This window comes from Lepidochelys olivacea (assembly GCF_965140295.1).
Source record: "Lepidochelys olivacea isolate rLepOli2 genome assembly, chromosome: 5".
Lineage (NCBI taxonomy): Eukaryota > Metazoa > Chordata > Testudines > Cheloniidae > Lepidochelys > Lepidochelys olivacea.
Window position 1 is genome coordinate 6,228,950 of NC_140415.1, and position 21,727 is coordinate 6,250,676.

At 43.2% G+C, this 21,727-nt stretch overlaps 1 protein-coding gene across 2 annotated transcripts in view; it reads left to right on the plus strand.

Moving 5' to 3' along the window:
* KIAA1328 overlaps nucleotides 1-21,727 on the plus strand; it is a 268,352-nt gene that overhangs the window by 218,150 nt on the left and 28,475 nt on the right. For both annotated transcript variants that reach the window (XM_084628573.1, XM_084628572.1), the window contains one exon: nucleotides 16,481-16,589. In XM_084628573.1, coding sequence (XP_084484699.1) covers nucleotides 16,481-16,589 — 109 coding nt within the window. The remainder of the gene's footprint in view (nucleotides 1-16,480; nucleotides 16,590-21,727) is intronic.

Below are 21,727 nucleotides of genomic sequence, written 5' to 3' on the forward strand. Positions count from 1 at the left end.
TACATGTTTGGGCTCCTTTAACACACACGCACTTAAGCTCCATTTTCTAATTACATCCGTGTATGGAATCTACAAGGTTCTTGTCTCCCTCCATGCTCACCACCACTAGTTCATGCCAGCTGTAACTGAACTGGTCACGTGGCATACACTGACTTCCTTTGCTTCAGATTTTAGTCTTTCATTAGGGACAGATAACATATTTCTAAGCAAAAATAAAACCAAAGATATAGATATTTCTTCCAGACATAGTCCCCTATTGGAATATGGGATTTGCCATGCAGGCTCAGACCTTCAGTCCATCAAGTCTGGAATCTTTTCTGGGCCATGGCCAGTACCTTATACTTCAATGGAAGGCAAACTCTTGATCTCCTGCTGCAGTGCCCTTAGCCAGCTGAACAGTGCTCTCTGGGGATGGGGAAAGAAAACAATCAGATGACATTCTGAGGCATGAGATTTGATTGTTCTAAGAACTACATATTTGTGTGTGGTGTTATGCGCCACAAAATATCCAGGCTTGGTTAGTGAACACAGAACCACATTCATGTGGCAACTTTTTAACTGGTAAATTTTAAAACTTGTACTAATTTTCTCCCCACTTTTGTCTGTGTTGTCCGTTTGGACTGTAAATTCTTTGGGACAGGGACTGTTTGTCTGGTACATCACTAGCACGGTGGAGTCTCAATCCAGGCTGGGGCTTCTGGGCTCTGCTGTAATTAGTAGTAATGATTGCCATGCATGTGCCCTTCACACCTGGGTCCACAGAATATATCTGGAGACCTTGCACATCATCCTGAGAGTATTTCCACTCCCATATATAACTGTCGCATCAGTTTCCAGAGCAGTCTTCCGGCAGGTCTACACTAGAAGCGCTACATCGGCACAGCCTGCAGCGTATCTGATGACGACGCTGTGTGCTGATGGGAGAGCACTCTCCTGTCGGCATAATTACTCCACCTCCACAGGAGGTGGAAGCTCTGTCGGCAGGAGAGCGTATGCAGCTGACACAGTGCCAGTGTGGACTGCACGTAGGTTGCTGTAACGTGTGTTGCTCAGGGAGTGTCTTTTTCACACCCCTGAGTGACATAAGTTAGATCCACTTAAGCAGTAATGTAGATGTGCCCCTAATCTTAGAATCATAGAATTGTAGGACTGAAAGGGACCTCGAAAGGTCATTTAGTCCAGTCTCCTGCACTCTAGACCATCCCTGACAGCTGTTTGTCTAACCTGCTTTCAAAAATCTCCAATGATAGAGATTCCACAACCTCCCTAAGCAGTTTATTCCAGTGCTTAACGACCCTCACAGTTAGGAAGTTTTTCCTAATATCCAACTTACACCATCTTGCTACAATTTAAGACCATTTCTTCTTGTCCTATTCTCAGCGATTAAGGAGAACAATTTACTCCCTCCTTGTACTTGAAAACCGTTATCAGGTTCCCCCTCAGTCTTCTCTTAGCCAGACTAAACCAACCCAATTTTTTCAATGTTCCCTTATAGATCATGTTTTCTAGACATGGAATCATTTTTGTTGCTCTTCTCTGGACTTTCTCCAATTTGTCCGCATCTTTTCTGAAATGTGGCGCCCAGAACTGGACACAATACTCCAGTCAAGGCCTAATCAGTACGGAGTAGTGTCTTGCTGCTTGTGTCTTGCTTACAACACTCCTGCTAATACAGCCCAGAATGATGTTTGCTTTTTTTTTTTTTTTTTTTTTGCAACAGTGTTACACTGTTGACTCATATTTAGCTTGTGATCCACTATGACCCCCAGATCCCTTTCCTAGGCAGTCATTTCCCATTTTGTACATGTGCAACTGATTGTTCCTTCCTAAATGGAATACTTCGCATTCGTCCTTATTGAATTTCCTCCTATTTACTTCAGACCATTTCTCCAGTTTGTCCAGATCATTTTGAGTTTTAATCCTATCCTCCAAAGCACTTGCAACCTCTTCCAGCTTGGTATTGTCTCTATGCCATTATCTCAACCATTGAACAGAACTGGACCCAGAACTGATTCTTGCGGGACTCCACTTGATATGCCCTTCCAGCTTGACTGAACCACTGATAACTACTCTCTTCATTGTTAAATTCCTCAGACTTTTGTTTGAGTGAGGCTAAAATGAGAAATGAGTGAACCCAAGCAATCTGCTCCATTTGGTGCCTGTTGAAAAGGCCCCTTCTCTTTTTCCTCTGTCAGTGGCAAAACCCCAGGGTGTATTCAGATTGTTTCCCCTCTGAACATCTAGCTTCTGCAAGATCATATCAGAATGACCTTACTACTCTCATTAACCACTAACATTATAAACTGTACTGTGTTTGGAGGCCTCAGCTAAAGCGGAGAGTAACCTTCCTAAATTACCTAGCTTCCCTTCTCCCTGCGATGTGTTTAGGATGGAGAGCATGGCTACCTTTACTTGGTTGCATCACCGAATCTTAGGTCCTTCCGTAACTCTTGGGAAAAACTACTGAGTGAGCTGGATCTGCATGTACAGTTGCTGACTTATTACTTCCTTGTTATTTTTCTCCTATAGTCAGTGATTTCTGTTGATGCTGCTTAATTTTTCCTTCAGTATTTTGATACAATACGTGTTTGTGAGCCCTTTCACAGAACTTCTTTAGCTCTAGCAGCAAGAATATTCCTCGACTTCAAACAGACAAGGCAATCCTCCAGTTTTGTGTCTTTCCAACAGTCAATAGTGTATGCTGGTGTCACCAGCAGCTATGTCAGTACATACTAAAATCCAAACAGCTTGCCTAGTTAAGAGGCATTGGACTGCAAAAATCACTCTTCTGAATATTCTTGCCTTTAGGCCAGAAAACAAAGCTGTCCATTAGGTTCTCCTCTGTTAGGTTGGCCACTTCACTTATCTAACCATTTTTAAGTCTCCCTTTTTGCCTTTTTCCTAGGTATATAGATCTCTCTGTGTTTAGACAAAGGAAACAGCTGGTGATATGTCACTGTAGTGAATCTGGCTTTCATAGAATCATACAATATCAGGGGTAGAAGAGACCTCAAGAGGTTATCTGGTCCAACCCCCTGCTGAAAGCAGGACCAACCCCAACTAAATCATCCCAGCCAGGACTTCCATGTAATATTGTATGGCATGCACAGCCCTTTCCCTTCTATATAAGAATGGTAAAAACTAGAGATGAAAAAGTCCATATAGGGCATCTAATCCATACTTTCAGCCAGGGCAAATTGTTCCCTACTGTGTTTTTTCCAGTGGTTTTTCAAACTTCGCTTTTTAGAGATTCGGGAGTTGAAAGTTTCATTTCACCTAAGGGAAGGCTAATAAATTAATTAGTTCGTATTTGCAAAGCACTTTGAAGATGTAAAGTGTTAGATAAATGTGAACTATTATGAATATTAGTATGATCCCATTCTTAAGGATTTATTTCCTGAGTATCAGCCTAAATTTCCCATTGCTCACTTTCATTCCATTACTTCTTGTACCATTTAAAGGACAGCTATAACTTGTGCATGTGTGGCCCTGAATCATATTGGTTCTTTTGGGCTGCATGTCAGCTTGCAAGCTTATGTCTAGTTTATTGTCTGCTATTGTTCCTTAGGTCTACGTACCTTCATCCCACTATCTGTTTTTTAATTATTCTCTCCCCCGCCCATATGTATTAGCTTTCATTTTTCCAGGCTGAATACTTCCTTCCCATAACTATTGCCTCTCTGTTTTTTCTCCATCCTTGAGGTATTTACAAACCTGCAATTGTAATTAAAGTGCTGTCTTTCAGGACCACCTCAGTTCTCCATGGCTCTTCATAAATAATTACCAGTAGTTTCAAAAGTTCATTAGGTAATTCCCTTTTGCCCTGGACTGTATGTACTTCAGACCTATGGATTTGTATGTTTTAATTTTTTCTAAGACCTCCCTTTATCAGCCTTTTATCAACAAGTATTGTATATGAACAAGGTCTTCATTAGTTTCTAGTTTTCAATATGTCTTTTCTTTATTTTACCTACTAGAATGGATTTTAAAATGTTCAGTAGCACAGCCATTTTAGAATCATCATTTTAATCTCTCCTCATTTATTAAGGGGCCTACTTTCTTTCTAGAGATCCCTTTACCGCAATAGACCTGTGTTGCTTTTCTCACAGTATATTTACAATGTCCTTCTAGCTCACATGTATATTCATTTATTCAGGTTCTTCTTCGAGTGCTTGCTCATGTTCATTCCATTGTAGGCGTGTGTGCTCACCCCGTGCTCTGGTGCCCGATGTTTTTCCCTCAGTGGTATCCGTAGGGGGCCAGCTCTGGCGCCCTCTGGAGTGTTGTGCGTATGTTGCGGTGTAAAGGGTTCTGCCGGCTCCCCCTACCCTTAGTTTTTTCTTACCGGCAATGACGGTGCTGGAATGTCTCCTTGCCTTGGCAAGCTGACTCCTCTCAACTGTGCCTAGTTGTGAACTTTCTGTATATAATTGTTAGAAATTTGTTTGTTTTATAGTTCGTTAGTGTAGACTTAGTGTTAGTTTGTTAGTCCCGAGCGGGACTTAGCCTAGAGATGGGGCATGCCCCAGTCCCTGGGCTTCAAACTTTGTGTCTGTTGCAAGAAACCCATGCCAGTCAGTGATCCCCATAGATGCTGTTTGAAGTGCTATGGGGAAACCCACAGTGACAAGTGTTGCATTAGCAAGAGCTTCAGACCTCCTAGCACCACGGTCTCGGTGCAGAGCACGCTGGCAGCACTGGCCTCAGACTGGAGCCAACTCCCGCTCGCCACCCTGGAGAACGGCAGAGGCACTCGGCACCTAGAAGTGCCATCCACGCTGGAGGCCTTTCAGCTCACGAAGGACATTCTGTCCCTGCCAGCGCTGGCCACGGAGGTGCTCTATCCCAGGGATTAACCTGACTTGGGACCCTTTCAACAGTCCCCATCAGTGTGGAACCGTTCCTTGCTGCAGAGGATGGTCCGTCAGCACTCGCCTGAGCAGCGCCACCGGCCCCCAGACGCGGGTCGACTTTCCTGCCAGAGTTCCTGGCGTCAGTCCCCAGACTCCAGGCAGCATTCTTCAGACTTGAGGCCCCACAGCCTCGGTGCTGGGAGTGCGCGAGCCGCTCTCCCAGGTCATGGTACTGCTCTGAAGGGTTGAAAGGCCGGTCTCCGGAGCCCCGTCGCCAGACCACTGGTATGGCTCACCGGTATGGTCTCCAACATGGCGGTCTACTCGCTCACATTCCCGCTCCCACTCGATGGAGCAGCATTGCTCGCTGAGCTTAAGGCGTCGATCGCTGGGGTACCGTTGCCAATCCACCAAATGCTGCCATCAGTCACCAGGATTGCAGCACCGAGAGCCACCACCCTTGTACAGATCCTCAACAGAGGACCGGGGCCAGAGCTGACAGAATCTGGATATACAGATGGCCTCGGCACCGTCCTGGTCCCCTAGACACGTCCCCAACAGCAAGGAGGAAATCCTGCCCGTGGGCAAGGGCCACCCATCGGGGCACCAGAATTCCCCGCTGGGCCACCAATGGCAGCTTGGCCCCAATGCCAATAGCCTGCCCCTTGGCAACTGTGGAACCCCTGGGGATTTCCCCAACTATCGCAGGGGCATAGGTTGGCCTCGGGGGCATCCGACAAATGGTCAGTGACAGTCTCCCGCCCGCCCCCTGACTCGGCCGCGAAGTCAGAGCAGGTTCCCCAGGATCAGCCAGCCTCGGCTGAGGGTCCCATGGCAGAAGTGACAGAGTTGGTAGACCCACCTGTACCTGCCTCATCATCATCTTCGCCTGATGAGGCAGTAGCGGGGCCCTCTCACCGAGTTCCCCGGGACGATGCGAAGGGTCACCAGGAGCTCTTGAAGAGGGTTGCCTCAAACCTGGGGCTGGAAGCCAAGGAGCTGGCAGAGCCCTCGAACTTCCTGTTTGATGTACTGAGTGCGGCAACCCCCGCCAGGGTGGCATTGTCAGTGCATGAGGGAGTGGTGAAAATCACTAAGGTCCTGTGGCAGACACCTTCCTCCCTGCCTCCAATCTCCAAGCAGGCAGAGCGAAAATACTACATCCCCTCTGAGGGGTATGAGTATCTTTGTACCCATCCTGCCTCAAGCTCCCTGCTTGTATCAGCAGCCAATGAGCACAACAGACAGGGCCAACCGGGATTGACGCCTAAGAATAAGGAGGCAAAGAGGCTCCATCTCTTTGGTAGAAAAATGTATACTACGTCCAGCCTCCAGCTGAGAGTGGCCAACCATCAGGCCTTGCTTGGCTGCCATAATTTTAATATCTGGCAGTCCATAGCCAAATTGTCAGACTTGCTGCCAGAGGAACCCAGGAAGGAATTCCTGGTTATCCTCAATGAGGGCAGGGTGGTGGCTAGGGCCCCCTTCCAAGTGGCCTCAGATGTGGCAGACTTTGCAGCCTGAACCATGGCCTCTGCCATTTTGATAAGGTGAGCGTCCTGGTTGCTGTCATCAGGCCTTTTGACTGAGGTTCAACTGTCCATTCAGGACCTCCCGTTCGATGGCCTGGCACTGTTCTCCGAGCAAACAGTAAATGGCCAGGCCTGAAAGACTCTAGGGCTACCTTGCTTACCCTGGGCTTGTACATGCTGGGGCCGGCAGGGAAGCGGTTTAAGCTGCAACAGACCCATAGGTTCGGGAGCCAACCCCGGCCAGAGCCCATACATAAGAAGGGCAAGGGCAATAAGCACCGGCAAGGCCACCAGCCGGCATCCTCTGCTCACTCGAGCTCCACCCGTAACCAACCGAGCGGGAAGCAGACAGTTTGAGGGTGCGCTCGAGGGCAACCTTCTAGCTTGTGTCCTGGATCCTGCTCTCCTGTTATTTTCCAACCACCTGTCCCTCTTCCTCCGTGTCTGGGCCTCTGTAGCATCGGACCAGTGGGTCCTCAGCACAGTATCAGGGATATACCCTACAGTTTATTTCTATCCCCCCACCCCTCTCCCCATCCCTCTTCAGGTACCCTTCTCACGAGAATCTGCTCGCTCAGGTGGTCCAAGGCCTTCTGCGGGTGGGAGCCATGGAGGAAGTCCCGCTGCATTTAATGGGCAAAGGGTTTTATTCCCGTTATTTTTTAAGGCCAAAGGGGGTCTACAACCTGTCCTTGACCTGAGGAACCTCAAGAAGTTGAAGTTTTGCATGGTCTCCCTGGCCTCCATCATTCCTTCCCTGGATCCGGGAAATTAGTATGCTGCCCTTGATTTGAAAGACACTTACTTTCACGTATTGATATTCCACAGTCACAGATGGTTCCTACGTTTCTTTTGTAATCAATAAAGGGTATTTAGAATATTATATATCAGTGCTGTGTCCGGTATCTGCCAGCTCCCCATCCCGTAGGGGAGACCTCTATTGCAGGTCTAACATGTGGTGGAGAATGTGGAGTGGGGAGAGATATTAAGGAGTGCCAGATTTTGAGACGGGATCTTAAAGTGCTGGGGGAGTCCTTATTTAAGATTAATACTGGTAACTTCTTATTTAAAAAATTTGTGAGAAAAAAAGTGTGAAAAAATAACAAACACATGGTATAATAATGTTTAAAACGTTGTTTAAGAAGAGAAGTAAAGGGGTGGAAGAGGCACCCCGGTGGACTAAAGTTAAAGCCCCTTCTGTGTTAGAGAAGGAGATTATTGCATTTGGGACATGCCCTTGAATGGAAGGTGCAGTGGAACCAGATGTAATATTTGATATCTTAAAAAACACGTTTAAGAAATATGTACAGCTGTACAAGCCTAATGCCAGTAAAAAGCAAACGGCCATAGTATGGCTGTAATGGCAAGTTGTAAAAAAGGCAATTGCATGTAGGGGGAAGTCTGTGCAAAGTTACAAACATTAAAAGAGAATTTTAAAACTTGCCAGAAAAATTTGGAGCGGGAAGTGAGGCAGGCGCAAATAATGCAAACTCAGTTAAAACAAATGGGAAAACAAAATAATTTTTTTTAAAAGAAAAAAAGATTAAAGCAGACAAAAATGAATTAGACCATCAAGTAATAAAAATGAAACAGTTAATTCAAAATTTAACTAAGAAAAAGGAAGAAGAGATGGGAAGCGTTTCTCAAGTTGGTGCCAGAAAACTATAGCAGCATTAAAAAAGAAAGTAAAAATACAGAAGCTGCAAGTTGCAGCTGTGTGTCAAAAAAAATTGTGGTTTTTTTTATTTGAATTCCAATAATATTTGGTATGAAAAGGATCTGTGAGGAGGTCAAGAGAAAAGGGGATTTGACCAAGCTTGAGAGGAACTTTATACTAAGTTTAGAAAAAAAATAAGAAACTGGCTGGGAAAGCCTAATCCAGAAAAGTCTGTAGCAGTAATATATCAACCATTAAGAATACAGCCGGGAAAATACAGTCAGAGCAAACATAAATAATTCCTACGAGTTCGTCAGACTTACAGTTGATGGTAAAGTAATTAGGCCCAGTAAATATAAAAAATTTAGCTACATGGCTAGTACAGTGGGCAGAGTTAGGAGGAACAGAAAATTTAAATATAAGTAAATCTTATAGGTTAATCAGGGCAGCTACCACTGGAGAGATTAGATAGGCAGTAGATGGAGCGAAAAATGCTTTGGACAGGCAGCCAGAAGCACACCAACTAATACCTCAATTTATAATGCTGTTAGAAAAAGAGAGAGGTCAAAGACCCATAAAGGTGTTATCCAGGGCAGATTACATAAAGCCTGAAAATTCACCGAGAAATTACCTGTTAAAAAAAATAACATTAAAATTATTGGCTGAAAAAATACAACTGGTGACTAATCCCAGGGCGAAGGTCGCCAGACATGTCACAGCTAATTCTTTGATGGCAGTTGATTTGAATCAGATGGAATTTTGAAATAATGTGGTTTAAGGATTGAACAAAAATGTATTAGCAATATCTACTAATTTGGTAAACCAAGCAGCCCAGGATGAGAAGTTAACTGTTATGGATGCACTGGAGCACTGGATAGTATGCCAACAAATAATACAAGGGGAAAGCCAGGTAAAAGAATTAAAACCCAAAGTATCTTTTATTAAAGCAATAGCATATTCAAATGAAAGTGCTTATAAATCAGAATACTGTTTAAAAAAAAAAAAAGGCCATGGTAAAGGACAAGACACCCCGCTCCAAGGAAGTAGAGGGTGGAATAATCAAAATAAACCCCAGAAAAAAGTAAATGTAATTCAAAATATTGCTTGGAGGTATTTGAAATTAAGGGAAGTAGATATTAATAAGTACAATGGAAAACGTACTAATAAATAATCAAAAAATGCAAAGAATAAAAGAAAACAGGTAGAGAGTGGGGTAGTAAAAAATTGTGTTGTGTCCGTTATATTTTAGAAAGAAAAAAATAATACCGGAGCTCAAGCAAAGATAAAAACAGTTAGTGTAAGTATTTAAAATAATACAGCCGGAAGCATCGGACATTATTCCTATGGAATAATGGCCATGGCTTCAATGTTAAGAATCCTTATAATTCAAAAAGGGCATAAATATGTTTTTTGGCTTTTATGTTTTTTTAATATTTGAAAAAATTTAGGGGGGTGTGTGTGTGTGTGTGGGTGTATATATGTGTGTGTATATATAAGCACCTCTAGAATAAAGGTATAAATAAAAAAAATACATTTGACTATTCATGGGACAAAATAAAAAAACAAACAAACAGAAAAAATAAACATTTTAATCCACAATGGCCAAATATTAAAATTTAAATTTTGGGGGGCAATTTCTCATTGTTATTATATTTTTAAAGAATGGTCTCCTAGTTTCACAGTTCTTCTATATTTTATGCTACATCCTATTGTAATGTTATTTGCATGAATAATTTTGTTAACCTTTATTATGCTATGTTTATACTGTCAAATAAAAAAGCAAGAAGTTTTGGAGCAAGTAATATATAAAATTAAATTGCTTGCAAAATTATAAAGTAATACAATAATTAATGGCATTAATCATGTATCAAGAGGGGGAATGTTGGGATATATATATCAATATACATTGTGATTAATATATCCATGTAATATGTTATAGGTCATTGAGGCCTGGTATGAATGACACATGTTTGACATAAATATGTGCATTGCAAGTTGGCAACCAAAGAAAGAACTTAAGATCAAGGATTATTAGAACTATTTGTCCAAAAACAATCTTATGTACTGAGAAAAATAAGGAAAATCAGCAGAAAAGGAAACACCACCAGCTGGACTAATATAAAATTTTATAACAACTGGAGGAAATGGCATGCCTTGGATTATGGCGGCCCACCCAGAATAGTCTCTTTAAAATTGAGTCAGTAAAAGGCCCAGTAAACAAAGGCAAAAAACCGATGATGCAACGAAATGAACTATAAATGGTTACCTCTGACTTCTGCAAATCAAAGTCATTTATTAATCCAAAGCCCTGTGTGGCTATAGATGTGGTTTTCACCCTCTCCCCCCCAACCCCGCCCATTTTATAATCTTATGATCAAAAGAAATCTCGGCTGGCTATCGGGACTGTTCTGAACTTTGGACTCTGGTATAGTATGTTTGGGGTGTAAATGTAAAGTAAATAAGTTTGTTTTGTAATCAATAAAGAGCATTTAAAGTATTATATACCAACACTGCCTGCTCCCCATCCCATAGGAAAACCTCTATTGCGGGTCTAACAATGGGTCCTCATCCCAGTCCTCTCCAGGCTAACGGGTTTCCCCTTGGAGCCCATGGCTTCTTGTTCCCTTTCTCATTTGTTGTGGAAGGTTGCACTTACCTCAGCGAGGCATATATCCGAGATCAAAGCCCTCACATTGGAGCCCTCATGTCGGAGCCACCGTACGTGCTGTTCTACAAAGACAAGGTCCAGCTGCAGCCCCATCCAGCTTTCCTGTGTAATGTGGTGTCGCATTTCTATGTCAACCAGGATATCTTCCTCCCGGTGTTCTGTCCTAAGCCGCACTGGCCCAATGAGGAAAGGCAGCTGCATACTCTGGATTTCTGGCACGCCCTGACATTCTACCTGGAGCGCACCAAGCCCTTCCATAGATCGACCTAGCTCTTTATTGCAGTTGCTGACAGGATGAAGAGTCTTCTCAGAGGATTTTGAATTGGATCACCACCTGCATCCGTACTTGTTATGAGTTGGCGCAGGCTGTACCTCTACCGATAGTGAAGGCTCACTCAACTAGGGCGCAGGCATCTTTGGCTGCCTTCCTGGCGCACATCCCTATCCAGGATAACTGCAGGGCCACGACGCGGTCTTCGGTACATACATTCACGACGCATTATGCCATCACTCAGCAGGCCAGAGATGACGCTGGCTTCATCAGAGCTGTGTTGCAATCAACACATCCATGAACTCCTACCCGCCTCCCATGGTACTGCTTCGGAGTCACCTACAATGGAATGGACATGAACAAGCACTCGAAGAAGAAAAGACAGTTACCTGTTCATAACTGTTGTTCTTCGAGATGTGTTACTCATGTCCATTCCAAGACCCGCCCTCCTTCCTAACTGTCGGAGTTTCCGGCAAGAAGGAACTGAGGGTGGGGGGAGCCGGCGGTGCCCCTTATACCGGTGCATAGACGTACCACTCCAGAGGGCACCAGAGCCAGTCCCCTACAGATACCACTGAGGGGAAAAAGTCCAGCACCAGTGAACGTGGCGAGCGCGCGCACACCTACAATGGAATGGACATGAGCAACGCATCTCAATGAACAACAGTTACAAAAAGGTAACTGTCTTTTTCTTTGCTGCCCTGTCTTATCGCTACAAGCCCTAACTGACTCAGTATATTCACATTTAATTCACAGATGTGTTCTCTATTTCTAGACCTGTTAATATTTTTACACTCAGATCTTTCAGCAGGCCCTCATGAAGCTGTATTGATGACATCTGGTTCTCTGTATTTTTCTTTTCAGTGCAGTTAGTCTAACTTGCCTTGAATGCAGCAGCGGCAACAGATTCATATGGCTATGATGTAGTCACGGTGGTTTGTAGAATGGACTTCTACCTTTAGCAGTCCCGTGCAAGCTTTCTTCCTTCGGCAAGAGTCTATATGGAAGGATGTAGGCTTCTTAAATCCCTGAAAACTACATTTTCCAACCTCATTCATGGTCAGCCGCATGCTTCGCTTCACTTTGACCTCAGCTCTATAAGCCTTCTGTAAAAGCATATCATCTTCTGTTCATTGGACATGACTCCACCATTGCGGTCATCTTGTTCTCAACTGGTGCAAGGCTGTAACTTGACAGGATTGTCTGAACATCTCTTTGTTTGTGACAAAGTCAAACCAACAAATGTTAAGAATACATCATAATTTTTTACACTGAAATCTGTTCAGTTTCCTCTCCTCAGCTGTTTTTAATGGCCATGTTTCTGCCCCATATAACAGTCATTATTACTTGCTCGTTGAATGCTTGTATCTTAGTTGTCACACAGACATCCCACAGCCCAAGCAGATGCGCTTTGAAGTGCTGAAATGCCATTGATATGAGACTGATCCACCAAGTGACTTTCTTTGGATATAAACCCTCCTGCTGTCAACCAACAACCCAGATAGATAAAACTATTCAGCCATTCAGCATCCTTGCCATCTACATGCAGTGCTGGCAGGTCATTGGTTTCCATTTTATGGGAGGTATGTATAGCTTTGGTTTTATCACCATTGATCTAAATCCCATAGATTCTGCAGTTTTTCACAGCTCTTCCAGCTGTAGCTGGACAGTAGTCTCTCCAAGTAAGTTAATGTCTTCTGCATACTCGAGATGAATCTGTAAATCTCACATCTTCAACTATGGCCTCTATCAGCTTTGTCATCAGGCAGTCTATTACAACATTAAATAAAGTAGGTGAGAGAACTCATTCTTTGGTGTACTCCTGATTTTCCTGAAAACCAGTTTGTAATACAACCGTTGACCTCATACAGCTAAGTGTACCACAATACAGTTCCTCCACTAGGCACACTAAATCCTCAGGCACTGCAAACTGGCATAGCAGTATCCACAGGGCTGATTGATTGATTGGAGTCAAAGGCAGCTGCAAAGGTCTATAAACGCAATGTTAACTTCCTTTTGTCGCTCTAGTCGTTTTTCACTAACATTCTACAGAACGTATGCAGCATGGATTGTAAATCGACCTGTATGGAAACCACACTGGTTGTCTGTCTCTCATTTTTGGGTTGAGAATGTATTTCAGCCAGTTCAGTAGAATGATCATAAACCTTCTCTGGGACTGACAGCGGTGATATTCCCCTTTAATTTGAGCAAGCTGATTGCTCTCCTTTTTTAAAAAAGGGAATGATGCAGCCCCTTTTCCAATATTCTGGAATGTGGCAGGTTTCCTGAACTTTTAAGGGAACTATGGAGCCAGTGAACTAAATCCAACCTTCCATTCTTTAGCAGTTCTGATGAAATATTGTCAAGAGCAGGTACTTTATCGTTTCGTAACTGTTTGACTACAGGCATCACTATGCCTTGTTATGCAGTGAGAATAAAATGCTTCAGTCTTCTCCTACGCTGAGATATTAATACTTTTTCTCACATTCATTGAGTTTCTTTATTTCCTCAGTGTTGTTTTCTCAAAATCTAATACTCTTGTGCCACTATTCTGTGAAGTTTTTCTTCTTGTCTGTTGATTCACATGATTTGTTTTCTCATGTTTGAAATTCAACTCTACTAATTGTGCATAGACTTGGAGATCATTTGTTTCAGCATGTATGTCTCTATGGGTATGGGATAGCTTCTTGGTGCCATCTGCAAAGTCAGAGTTCTCTAACTTCTGTGTGGAAGTCCATTCTATGCCCCTGTTCTGCAGTCTTAATAATGCTTTCTGGGACTGACATAGAAGAGGTTTGATATTTGACATACCTTGGCAATAGATATTTGACATATCTTGGTGGAACAGCTGGAGACATTAAAGCCAGAATAGTGAAAGCCAGACATGCCTTTGCAGCTCTAAAGCCAAGCTAGAGAAATAGAAATCTTGCCCTCCCAACTAAACTTGGAATATTTAACACCATTGTAAAGTCAGTTTTACTATATGGTGCTGAGACTTGGAGGCTTATTAAGACCTGTGACACAGTTCCTCCTCTGCCTTGGCGGGTCCTGCGCTTATTGGCGGATTTGCTCACCTAAGAGGTTCACAGCAGCCTTCAGTTTGGCCACCTTCGTGGCTCAAATCTGCCATTCACTCAGTTAGCCTCATCACTGACCAGCATGGGGAAAAGGAACAAGAACAATCCCTACAGTCTCTGCTGATCCACCTAGTGGATTGGGGGAACAGGCCAGAGACCTTCCCCTTTGGTGGAACCCACAGTCCAGGTCAACTCTTCCGGTATCAAGTAGGGAGTTGGAGGGATGGTGGGAACCCGGCCCCCCCCCCTACTCCGGGGTCCAGCCCAGGGCCCTGTGGATTGCAGCAGTCTACAGTGGCTCCTGTAACAGCTGTGTGATAGCTACAACTCCCTGGGCTACTTCCCCATGGCCTCCTCCCAACACCTTCTTTATTCTCATCACAGGATCTTCCTCCTGATGTCTGGTAATGCTTGTACTTCTCAGTCTTTCAGTAGTTCGCCTTCTCACTCTCAGCTTCTTGCTCCTCTTGCTCCCAGCTCATCGCACGCACACCACAAACTGAAGTGAGCTCCTTTTAAAACCCTGATTAGCCTGCCTGACTTAATTGATTCTGGCAGCTTCTTGATAGGCTGATTAGAACTCCTGCAGCCAGTCTGCCTTAATTGTTTCCAGAAAGTTTCTGATTGTTCTGGAACTTTCCCTGGTTACCTTACCCAGGGAAAAGGGACCTACTTAACCTGGGGCTAATATATCTGCCTTCTATCACTCTCCTGTAGCCATCTGGCCTGATCCTGTCACAGACCTTACTATCTAAACTCCAAGTTTTCATAAATAGCTGCCTTAGACAAATCCTTAATATCAGATAGAAGAAATTACAAAGAACTCTGGAGGAGGATGAAACAAACAGATAGGACAGAAAATTATGGAACGAAAATAGAGATGGCTAGGACATACATGGAGGAGAGACAGGCATTGAGCTGGAACCCCCAGGACAAGAAATGATGAGGTAGACGAAGGATAACATGGGAAGACACAGTAGAAGCAAAAGTGAAAGCCATCAGAACGACACTGGAAAACACCAGCTCTGCAGCAGGAGACCAGCAAAGATGGAAGGCAGTGGCGAAGGCCCTGTTTCCTCATGGAATAGAAAGGTGTAAAAGAGAGGAAGAGAGAGACTGTTCTGTGAACCTGTTTCTAAGCACGTTTTATTCAACAAGGGCAAGCAAGAGGTCCCCAGTCTTTTTTTGTGGATGCACCTTTTACCATGGATGGTGGTCCCAAGTTGCTGGAGCACCTGGTTAACATGCATTGCCATGGTAATTTTAAGAATTCTTTGAGCAGTAATTAATTGTTTATTAAGTTGGGGATTCTTGCCACTCAGTGCTAACACAGTGTAGTAGAGTGAAGCTGGAGGAACTTTATTCTTTTTTAAGCAACCACCAAAACGCTAATACAATTTTTCTTACGATAGGACTTTGTGTGTGTGTGCGTGTGCGTACATATTTGAACCCTCAGAACATTTTCAAATAATGTTGAGTCTCACTGGCATCCAGAAAACTATGAAAATTCAGTATTAGCTGAAATTCCATCATTGATTTCTCATTATGATTTCAGCACATATGACAGGTAATATTACCCATTGTTCAGAAAGCTCTAAAATACTTAGGTGCAATGATGATACTTAATAGTCAGGCTTCTAATTTTTGCTGACACTTGGTGGTTGTCACATATTTAATGTTTGGTTAGGCAGTGTTTAGTGCTGAGAGCAGGGACACTTGCAGTCAGAATGTATAGGAATTGCCATGCAGGATTAGACCAGTGGTCCATCTAGTCCAATAGCCTGTCATGTATTCCTAGCTCTGCCACCAACTTTCTGTGCAGACTCACTTAACTTTAATTTACCCATTTAGAAATAATCCTTACCAGTAATCCTTACCAACTTCACAAGGGTGCTGTGGGGAGCTAATCATTGTTAGTGATGCTCTAATGAAAGGCATTGTAGTAAGCTAAGTGCACAATGTTGTTACCTTTTTGGGAGGGAAGGAGAGAGGGACAGACCAAGAGTTTTGTGGTTTGGGATCCATATATTCTCATGGATATAGTTAAAAAGAAGACAAGGAAAATGTAACTTCTTGTGGAAGCTTATGAGAGCTTTCAACTAAAATTGGTACGGTGGACATTCCAAGCCGTGATGGCAATGCAAGTCTGTCAAACTTTGGAAACATGGTAGTAATGTACAGACTGCAATGGATGGCATATTATGAAAATATCATTCAACGTGATCCTGAAAATGTATTTTATGCACAGCACCTGTCAACTGGTAACAAATCCTTTGGTTGCTGTCTCATTGTATATACAGTACCCTGAAGAGTGGCACAACTTTTGGGCCTTATGTTATGTAATAATGCAAACAGTGAAGGACCTGTCCAAAACTTTCCAGCCTCTAATACCCAGCTTGATTACCTCTTCCCCTTTCCACAGGGACAGCGTCAGGATCTAGAAAGGATGCAGCTACATCTCCTGTACTGACAGGCAGCAGAAAAGAGCTTGTAACCACAGCCACATCACCAATCCAGCATGACACATCACGGTAAGCTGCTGGGTAATCTCTGGTTTAAGATTCTGCAAAGGCAACCATCATATTGCCCAAGATGCAGGGAAGTGGCTGAGTTTCTGTGATATTTCATGTTAACGCAAGGTGGATAATATAAACTAAAAACTGCCATGTCCTTTGACATTTATAGTAAGCCTTAAATTGCTTGTTAGAATAAGAAAAGCAGGAATATGCCAAGTTCTAATGTTTTAATTTTAAATACCAGAAGGTATTTTAAGTTCCAAGTCCTGACATTAAATACATTTGTAAATAGTTTAAAGGGATGGCATTAACCCTGGTTAGGTTTTAAATCCACTTGAAGATTTTAATACCCCTCCCCCTCATATTTTTCCAATGACATTTCTTTTAAAATATTTTGTAGAAATGTTATTTTGTGTTTAATGACCAGCTACAAAATCACATTAAGTCAGCAATTCCTGATTATACTATACATCAGCTATAAAGGCTTTGGGAGAGCAGCATTATCCCTCTTATTCCAAAGAAAAAGAAGAAAGCTGAATTGTCGTTACCCTTGTTGGACTGAAAAACAACTTTGCCTTTTTGGGGGATTACAATTCTAGTCGTGAGTATTTAAAAAAAAATAAAAAATACACCCCACGCTTACACTTTGTTTCAACAAAATCTTTAGTTAAACTAAATGAGTCAGAGTATGGTACTACAGGAATATACAATGTTATAGAATACTAGTTTGATTGCTCTGTGCAACAGATGAATAAAATGTACGACACAGTTCACAAGAAGAGTTAAAAATTACTTGAAGAAACTAAAGGGCTTGGCAGCTGAATCAGTGTTTAATTTTTTTTTTAACCCAATGGACTAAATTCTGTATCATCCCTACATTCTTGGTAGAGGCTGGCATTTCATTTCTGTCTTCTGAGGGAACTTGTGACATATAATAGGTGAAAAACTATTATTAATATTACAAATTTGTACTTATTCAGTAACGTAAACAACATTTTTTTTTCTTTTGGAAAAAAAAGGATGATATTTCTGGAAGGATATAAAACCTAGACAGATAGAAGGGTTCTGCTTTCCACAACTACATGTTTAAACAAAAGCACAAAACTGCAATAAAGCATTATCTTCAGAAGCCACCATTATCTAATGATGAGTGTCTGTGAGATATTGTTGGGTATTTTCTAGTGACAATTTAGAAACAAGGCTGAAACTCTCCTACAAGCAATGAGGAGAAGGTATAAGAAAACTATACTGTAGAAAATTATACTGTAGAAATCAAGTCGTACAGAAAAAGGAATCTGATTGAAAACAAGAGAAGGTCCATACTAACCGCATGGGAGCATAAAATAATCATTGAGATATAACATTAAAAATTATGTCACATACAGGAAGTGATCAGTCAAATAAATCTAATTAGTCAATCGTCATATTAGTGAATAAAAAAATCTGACAAATTCCAGGCTTCTCTATGATCTTTGCTTTTCTCTGTCTCTGTTGGTACTTGTGTAAGTGTAATTGACCAGGTTAAACAGCCATGTTGTGCTTTTCCTTACTCATGGGCTTCTCTAATTGAAAATGGTAAATGGACAAGTGTTTCTGTGGAGGCCTAAAGCTGATTTTATTCTTCACCAAAAAAACCCTGCATGCATAGTCTAAATTTATCACTGAATGATTACAAGCTCAGACTGCAAGTTTAACTCACTAAATTAATCAATATTGAGAATTATAGCTCTTTTGTGCCACGAAAGTTAAGGGTCTGTCAGCATGTTTTTTATAATCCACAATTTGAGAGATTAAGTTTAACTACAACCATTTTCTTGGGACTGAAACTTGCTGTACAAAGCCTGAGCCTAAGAACATATTTAATTAATCTGCAGTAGATGTAATCTAATTACTTTTCACTATTTAAGCTTATAGGGGCTAGATTCAGTTCAGGTTTATGCCAGCCCTAACTAGCATAAATCCTGGTATTGGGCAGCTACGGTAGAAAATCTGCCAGGAGCAAGGTGTTAGAAAGTGTCTGCAACCTCCCTGCCAATGAGGGGCACAAGGTTGCTAGCTCAGCTTCAGAAAATGGGGGATGCTGGTTGGATAAGTAGCTATGGCTAGGGTGGCTAGAAGATGTGCTGGTTCTGTAGCCTCTCTTGGTGGTGTTCCAGAGGAGCTCTCATTGGGTCTTAAATCTACCTCCCCTGAGAAAGACAGAGTGATGGTACCTCCTGCCTTCACTGTGAATGAATCACCCCTGGGACAAAAAGGGTGGAGTGAAACTGGCGGTAGGTGTTAGAAATAGAGGTGTTGTGTTTTGAGATGCTTAATAGTCTTAATTCTAGATGCCCAAGATTTGTCTTCCAGAATGAACATTAATAAACTACTTTTAAGGGGTATTAGATGGACCCTGTTTCGGTATCTGAGATATTGACATCGGAAAGTAGCTCACATGCATGCCTGCCATGACACAGCATGGTGTGTTAAATTTAAACTACTTGCAAGTCAGGTGTTTGCATCTGTGCAAATGTCTCAAGGTTTGGTTCACAGCCGGTATGGGAAGCTTTTCCTTTGCATATCCTGAAGTTTTTAAACTCTGGTTGATGCAGGCTTGGCTTTCACTGCAAACCCATAAACAAGGTTCAGGTTGGACAGACTCTAACAAGGGGCTAGTGGCCTTATTGGAAGAAGAGTGAACCCTGTTCCTGTCCTAAGAACATAATTTCTCTGCCTGCTGTAAAGTATCATCCTCTCAGGTGGCCAGGAGTGACTGCAGAATCTGTTCACTCCTCTCACTCCCTTCTTGTTTTCCAGAGGCAAGACAGTATTTTTGGCTGTGACCTGCAAGGAAATGTCAGTAGGGAAGGAAGCCCTGAAATAGAGGCTATGACCTTTATTAAACCTCATATCACAATCCTAATTTTACATTTTCCACTAAGGTATTGTCTACACGACAAAGTTTTGTTGATGCATCTTACGCCAACAATCAAAAATTGGTATAATTGCAAAGCTTGTGCATATTCACACAATGCTCCTGTCAGCAGACCATATCCACAGTTGGTGCTCTAGCATCAACAAAGAGAACAGTGCACTGTGGGTCGCTATTCTACTGTGCTACTCGCCACCTTCTGCGGCTAAGAGTTGTGGGAAGGCGGAATGGATCACCATGCATCATGGGTGCGTGCTCAATGTCCCATGGTGCAGTTTTTTTCATCCCATAGAAGCATAGAAGATTAGGGTTGGAAGGGACCTCAGGAGGTCATCTAGTCCAACCCCCTGCTCAAAGCAGGACCAACCCCAACTAAATCATCCCAGCCAGGGCTTTGTCAAGCTGGGCCTTAAAAACCTCTAAGGATGGAGATTCCAACCCCACCCCCTACGTAACCCATTCCAGTGCTTCACCACCCTCCTAGTGAAATACTTTTTCTTAATATCCAACCTAGACCTCCCCACTGCAACTTGAGACCATTACTCCTTGTTCTGTCAACTGCCACCACTAAGAACAGCCTCACTCTTTGGAACTTCTTTGGAACCCCCTTTCAGGTAGTTGAAGGCTGCTATCAAGTCCCCCCTCACTCTTCTCTTCTGCAGACTAAGCCCAGTTCCTTCAGCTTCTCCTCATAAGTCATGTGCCCCAGCCCGCTAATGATTGTCATTGCCCGCTGCTGGACTCTCTCCAATTTGTCCACATCCTTTCTGTAGTGGGGGGCCCAAAACTGGATGCAGTACTGCAGATGTGGCCTCACCAGTGCCGAATAGAGGGGAATAATCACTTCCCTTGATCTGCTTTCAATGCTCCTACTAATGCAGCCCAATATGCCATTAGCCTTCTTGGCAACAAGGGAACACTGTTGACTCATATCCAGCTTCTTGTCCACTGTAATCCCCAGGTCCGTTTCTGCAGAACTGCTGCTTAGCCAGTCGGTCCCCAGCCTGTAGCAGTGCATGGGATTCTTCCTTCCTAAGTACAGGACTCTGCAATTGTCCTTGTTGAACCTCATCAGATTTCTTTTGGCCCAATCCTCCAATTTGTCTAGGTCATTCTGGACCCTATCCCTACCCTCCAGCATATCTACCTCTCCCCCCAGCTTAGTGTCATCCACAAACTTGCTGAGGATGCAATCCATCCCATCATCCAGATCATTAATGAAGATGTTGAACAAAACTGGCCCCAGGACCAACCCTTGGGGCACTCTGCTTGATACCGGCTGCCAACTAGACATCGAGCCGTTGATCACTACCCACTGAGCCCAATGATCTAGCCAGGTTTCTATCTGCCTTATAGTCCATTCATCCAATCCATACTTTTTTAATTTGCAGGCAAGAATACTGCTGCGGACCGTATCAAAAGCTTTGCTAAAGTCAAGATATATCATGTCCACCACTTTCTCCATATCCACAGTTATCTCATCCTAGAAGGCAATCAGTTCGGTCATGCATGACTTGCCCTTCGTGAATCCATGTTGACTGTTCCTGATCACGTTCCTCTCCTCCATCATTCTACAGGCGTCTGACTGTGTTTCATGACATTTTTCTATTACCCTTGTTTACTGTGCACCCACCATCTCTGTCTGAAAGGATGGATGCTGCATTGCTTTCTACTTTTGTGGTCACTTATGAACGCATCGTGGCTGGTCATGCAGTGTATAATGAGCACCCAATCTGAAATGGAATCAGAGGTGCCTTACATGCTGTGTGATGTGGGATAGAAACACCACTAGATTTCTTTTGGCACTCACGGAGCAGTTGCACATTGTGGACTGTTGCTTTTGGGCTTGGGAAACAAGCACTGAGTGGTGGGATCACATCATTCTGCAGGTTTGGGATGAGGAGCAGTGGCTGCAGAACTTTTGGATGAGGAAAGGCACCTTGCTGGAACTGTGTGCAGAGCTCTCCCCAGCACTGGACACCAAAATGAGAGCTGCCTTCTCAGTGGAGAAGCGCGTGGCGATTGCTGTGTGGAAGCTAGCAACTCCAGACTGCTACCGGTCAGTCATGAATCAGTTTGAAGTCAGGCAGTCCACTGTTGGGACTGCATTAATGCAAGGGTGCAGAGCCATTAATCGCATCCTCCTACGAAGGACTGTGACTCTTGGCAATGTGCATGAAATAGTGGATGGCTTTGCAGCAGTGGGATTCCCTAACTGTGGCGGGGTGATAGATTGCAT